At 44.2% G+C, this 6,000-nt stretch overlaps 1 protein-coding gene across 1 annotated transcript in view; it reads left to right on the forward strand.

Moving 5' to 3' along the window:
• PTPRS (protein tyrosine phosphatase receptor type S) overlaps positions 1 to 5,297 on the forward strand; it is a 114,488-nt gene extending 109,191 nt beyond the window's left edge. The window contains exons 32-35 of the mRNA XM_083879766.1: positions 88 to 213; positions 1,462 to 1,616; positions 2,333 to 2,468; positions 3,362 to 5,297. Of these exons, the coding sequence (XP_083735892.1) occupies positions 88 to 213; positions 1,462 to 1,616; positions 2,333 to 2,468; positions 3,362 to 3,430 (486 nt within the window). The 3' untranslated portion in view covers positions 3,431 to 5,297. The remainder of the gene's footprint in view (positions 1 to 87; positions 214 to 1,461; positions 1,617 to 2,332; positions 2,469 to 3,361) is intronic.
• Positions 5,298 to 6,000: the final 703 nt, after the last annotated feature.

Here is a 6,000-nt window from a genome sequence, read left to right on the forward strand (position 1 = left end):
GCAGGAGGGGCTGGGATAAGGATCCTGCAGGGCTGGAGGGGGATCCTGCAGCACAGGCACTAACCAGGACCTGTCTGGCCCGGGCAGGAGAAGTGCCATCAGTACTGGCCCGCGGAGCGCTCGGCGCGGTACCAGTACTTTGTGGTGGATCCCATGGCCGAGTACAACATGCCCCAGTACATCCTGAGGGAGTTCAAGGTCACGGATGCCAGGGTAGGTGCTGCTCCGGGCTGGGCTGGGGCAGCTCACGCTGCAGGGAAGGGGCTCTGGGGGGCTTGGCTGAGGTTTGGGATTATCAGAGGAGGAGAGTTCACAGAATATCCTGGCTGGACCCACCAGGATCATCGGGTTCAGCCCCTGCACAGAACAAGGTGGGGTCAGGCTTTGCTCCCAGGACAAGACAAAACAGCCTCAGGCTGGGCCAGGGGAGGCTCAGGTTGGGCATCAGCGGGAATTTCTAAATGGAAAATGTGGCCAAGTAGTGGAAGGAGCTGCCCAGGGAGGTTTGGAGTCCGTGTGCCCAAGAGCTCAGCTGTGATGAGGAACACAACACACACACACAGATTGTACTGGAATGTTTATTCTTACAAATTGGAATTAGTTTCAAACCTCTCTCACTGCCTCGAGTTGCTTTGTCAGAGATGTGCCTGGCTTTGGGGTTTAGCTGCAGATTATTTGAGGTGAAAGCAGAAAATATTTCCCCCCAAAAGCTGATAAAAAATCTTGCAAAGGTTTCTCTGCACCCTTCAGAAAATGAGCATTTCTGTGGCTGGGAGAGGAGCCACTGTCACTCATGCTCAAAGGGACAAATTCACTCCAGCAATCTTCGATTCAATGTCAGCCTCCTCATCCGAGGGAACATTTCAATACCTTCTCAAATTCCTGTGGCAAACATAACCCTCCCTCTCACAGCACAGCTTTTGAGGTTGCCAAAGTATCCCAGAACCTGATAATTCAATTTGCAAGGTTGAGGAGGAGGATGCCTCATCAGTCCTCGTAGAACAAGATTTATCTCCCTGTCAGCTGTAATTCTGACACTGTGGCAATTCTTTGTGAAGATTGATTAGAGGCCAACCCCTCACCTTGAACGTTCCTTTGCTGAAGACTCCATCTGTGCTGTCTGCCCTGGTCAGAGCTTTCAGCACCTGCCAGGATATGGATCTGTGCTGACAGCCCGACTCCAGGAACGTCAACTGCAGCACAAGCAGCTCCATCCTGGTGGGGCTGGAGAATAAATAAATACGTGTGCACTCCACTTGCAGCACTGAGTCACCTCAACTTTTCGTGCCCTTTAACAAACCAGCCACAAAAATAGGGCAGGTTTTTTTGTTGGGTTTTTTTGGGGGTTTTTTTGGGGGGGTTTTTTTGGGGTTTTTTTGGGGTTTTTTTGTTTTTTTTTTTTGCCTTTGCTGTCTGTGGTCACAAATCCAGGTGTTTAACTGTTCCTGCTCTGTCCCCCAGGACGGTCAGTCACGGACTGTTCGTCAGTTCCAGTTCACTGACTGGCCGGAACAAGGCGTGCCAAAATCGGGAGAAGGTTTCATCGACTTCATCGGGCAGGTGCACAAGACCAAGGAGCAGTTTGGCCAGGACGGCCCCATCTCTGTCCACTGCAGGTAGGCACAGGACACACCCCATCCAGGTGGGGGGCAGGAGGGCAGGAGGAATTAAAATCCAGATATTCCCCCTTTTCCCACCCCGTCCCTGCAGGGAGAATTCTCTGCCAGCCAAACTCGTCTCCCTTCAGCCCTGGCACTGCCCACAAGGCTTTTGACCTTTTATATTTAGAGGAGAGGTGTGAAATACCTCTGGAGATGGGAACCACAGTGTTATGTGTATTGCAGGTCTATAGAATATCTGTAATATTGGACCTGCAGAATTAGAAGTATTTTTTACCAGTCTCAGCCCAATTTACACCTCCAGCAGTGCTGGGCTGTGTTTGCTGCCAGCAGGGATTGCACCTCCTTACCCCAGGCAGGACAGGATGGTCCATTCTGATTAAAATTATTTAATATTAAAATTATTTAATATTAAAATTATTTAATATTAATATTTTATTTAAAACCCCAATATTACATATTAGGAATAATTTTCCCACTGAATGCTATTTACCACTACCCAAAGCTTTTTTTATTATTATTATTTCCCTTTTTCAAATACTTTTTTGGGTCAGGCTGTGGCACTTGGGCTATTTCTGGGTATTATTACTATTTCTGGAGGGCTGACCCAGGCTCTCCACTTCCAACATGCTCCCAGGGCTCTGCCCCACCCCGGGCAGGATTTTCAGGAGCATTTGGACATTAAACAATGTTGTTTCCTCCCCTCCCTGCAGTGCTGGCGTGGGCAGGACCGGGGTGTTCATCACCCTGAGCATCGTCCTGGAGCGGATGCGCTACGAGGGGGTTGTAGATATTTTCCAGACAGTGAAGATGCTGCGAACACAACGACCTGCAATGGTGCAAACAGAGGTGAGGGCGCCTGGCCTGGCCCAGGAATCATAAAATGGGCTGGGCTGGGTTGGGCTGGGCTGGGTTAGTTTGGATTGGATTGGATTGGGCTGGGCTGGGTTGGGATAGGTTGGATTTGGTTGAGTTGGGTTGGGAGGTACCTCAAGCCTCTCTCGTTTCACTCCCTTCACTGGCCCAGGTTGATATAATATAATATAATATAATATAATATAATATAATATAATATAATATAATATAATATAATATAATATAATATAATATAATATAATATAATATAATATAATATAATATAATATAATATAAGTTACAATATAATGTATTAATTTTATCTATTTATATGTTTATAAATATATGTATTATATTTTATATTATATATATTTTATAGTATGTTATATAATATATTATAATATGATACAATACAATATATATAATATATTTAAATTTTATATATTATGTTATATATTGTATTGTGTTATATATAATATATTTTGATTTTATATATTATATTATGTTATGTTATATATTGTATTGTGTAATATAATGTAATGTACTATAATATACTATAATGTAATATAATGTAATATAATGTAATATAATGTAATATAATGTAATATAATGTAATATAATGTAATATAATGTAATATAATGTAATATAATGTAATATTATATTATATTATATATATTTTATATATTTATATTTTATATATAAATATATATAAATATATATTTATATATTTATATATAAATATATATTTATATATATTTATATATATTTTCTATATAAGTATATTTATATTTATATATATATATATATAAAATATTTTTATATATATTTATATATTACCCTGAGGAGCCCTTCCCAGCCCTGACCCTGCTCTGTTTGCTGTTGGCAGGACGAATACCAGTTCTGTTACCAGGCAGCTCTGGAGTATCTGGGAAGTTTTGATCACTATGCAACATAAAAAGCCATCGTTGTGCAGACTCTACCAACCACTTCAGTCCTGGAGGGCCTCTTCTGACCCAGGAGGAGCGCTTGAACTTACAAAACTGACTCAGAAGAAGAACCTTTTCATCTGGACAGGGGGGAGGATTGGAAGGAACACCCCTTGGGGACGTCCACGGTGTCACCTGGCCCTGGCAGGGGCAGCTCGGGAGGCTGCTCAGGACTGCCCTGGAACCTCAGGAGGTGTTTGCTGGGGAGGACAGACGGACACGGGGACTGATCCAAAAAAAAAAAAAAGCTCCAACACACCTTGGGAACCGTTTCTGCTGGAGAAGGGAAGGAAAAAAAAAAAACAAACCGACTTTGGTTACATCATTAGAGTTCAGTTTATTTACTAATATAGTTGGCAGTCTTTAAAGGAAGTCACTTGCAGGATTGAAAGGTGTTCTGTGGAAGGAAAAGGAACTAAAATCTCCACACTTAGGCAAACGTAGGGTCAGGAGTTCTTCTAGCTGGAGTCTTAATAACCTCAGTGTCAGCATTGGGATGGTCCTGGGCTCGCAGGCACCTTGCAAACAGCACTCACGGGAGGCCCCTGCCACGCCAGAGGTTTTATAGCTCACATTTTGAATACTTGGAACATTCCTCATTTCTTCTAATTCCAAAATTTATTTTTTAGGGTATTTAAAAGGACAGAGAGAGAGAGAGAAGAGCGAGAGTTACCAACCCCCAGAGCTGGCTGTGGGGGGTGACCCCTCTGGGGGTCTCTGCCTTGCTGGGTCTGGGCCCCTCCCCAGCACTTGTGGCTTTCCTTGGGGCAGGTGGGACCCCCGGGAGGAAAGGCAGCCCCTTCCCCAGGCCCTGTGCACCCCACACCCCCTTTGCTGTGACCCCCAGCAGCATCTCCCAGCCAGGAGCCCCAGAAAACACCCGGCAGAAATCGATTCCCAAAAGAAAATCCAGCAGCTGGTTCCTGGTGCCAGCCCCTCTCCTCGGGGCTCAGCAGCTCTCGGGATCTCAGGACTCTCCTTGCACATCTCCCACATCCCACTTTTCCCCCCCAGCTGTAAAAGAACTGGGAAAGATCCAGGAAGGTGCATCCAAATGACAAATACTGTGAGTGGCTTTCTTTAAAGTATCGATGTAACTGTAACAAGTGACATTACTTTTTTTTTTTTTTTTTTTAAATAGTGTATTTTTTCCTTTTTTTTTTTTTAAAAAAAAAGAAGACAAAGAATATCAGTCAATGAATTTAAAAAGAAAAAAAATTTTGCTTATTTGTTCATATTATGTTCAAAGACAGTCTATTTTTTCACTGTAGAAATGTTACGTGTAATGGCTGTGATATATAAAAATGCAGTGCAAATTGCTACTTCTACATATTGCTTTTTCTACCATTTAAAAAGGTTTAACTTGCTCATGTAAGAACAAAATGTCCTTTCTGTTTTTTTTTTTTTTAATTATTATTATTATTTTAATTTTTTTTTTTTTTTTTTTTTTTTGGTGTTCTCTGGTTTGAAACCACAGACATATCCCTGGAGAAGGGAGGGGGAGCAGCAAGGGGAGGGCTGGTGGCAGTGCCAATTCCCTTCAGCTCTGGCCAGGCAGGGCCAGGCCTGAACTGGGACATCCAACACCACCAGTGGCTTTTGCTGGCTGGAAACAGAGATTTTGGAGCCTTTCACCATCCCAGGGTAAAGCAGGGACCAGCCCTGGCTGTCCCTGTGCTGGTTGTGCCTCCAGGGCTGTTCCTGAGAAAAGCCACCTGCCCCAACCTCTGTCACCTCTTACCCTCTCCTTTTTATTTTTTTTTTTATTATTATTTTTCTAGAAGGGGTAACCATGGCCATCAAGTGCTGCCCACACAACCCATTTCCTGTCTTTAACTGAAAAAAAAAAAAAAAAAAAGAAAAAGAAAAAAAAAAAAGAATCGACTGAAAGGCTTCTTCGAGGTTTTACTTCTTTGTGTGAAAGTTGCCCAAATTTCTAAGTCTGTTGCAGCAAAATCTTACTGGACAAGTCGGGGGGGGCGGGGAGGGGGGAGGAGGTTTTTTTTTTTTTCTTTGTATGAGAGCAAAGTGCTGTTGCTTTCACACTGTTATTTCAAACTGAAACAGTAAGTGGTTTTCATACCACGGTGTATGTAGATATATTGACTTTGTATTAAAGGAAGATTGTCTGAACGTGCTGCAGCCCCTGTGTGTGTGGGAGGGGCAGGGACCCCCCAAATCCATCCAGGGCTGGGGAACAGTGTCTGTCCCTCTGCCCCTGCCAGAAACAGGCACCTGCAGGACCAAACGGGGCTGCAGAGCCCATCCTGCAGCTCTGGGGCAAAGTGCAGCTCAGGCACCAGGCTGGTGCAGCCGAGGATGAGCTCAGCTGGACCCGGCAGGAGGGTTCTGCTCCTGTCTGTGTGTCCTGGTCCTGTCTGTGTGTCCTGTTCCTGTCTGTGTGTCCCTGCCCTGTCTGTGTGTCCCTGGTCCTGTCTGTGTGTCCTGGTCCTGTCTGTGTGTCCCTGCCCTGTCTGTGTGTCCCTGCCCTGTCTGTGTGTCCCTGGCCCTGTCTGTGTGTCCCTGGTCCTGTCTGTGT

Source organism: Zosterops lateralis (assembly GCF_965231275.1).
Source record: "Zosterops lateralis genome assembly, chromosome: 29".
NCBI classification, from domain to species: Eukaryota; Metazoa; Chordata; class Aves; order Passeriformes; family Zosteropidae; genus Zosterops; species Zosterops lateralis.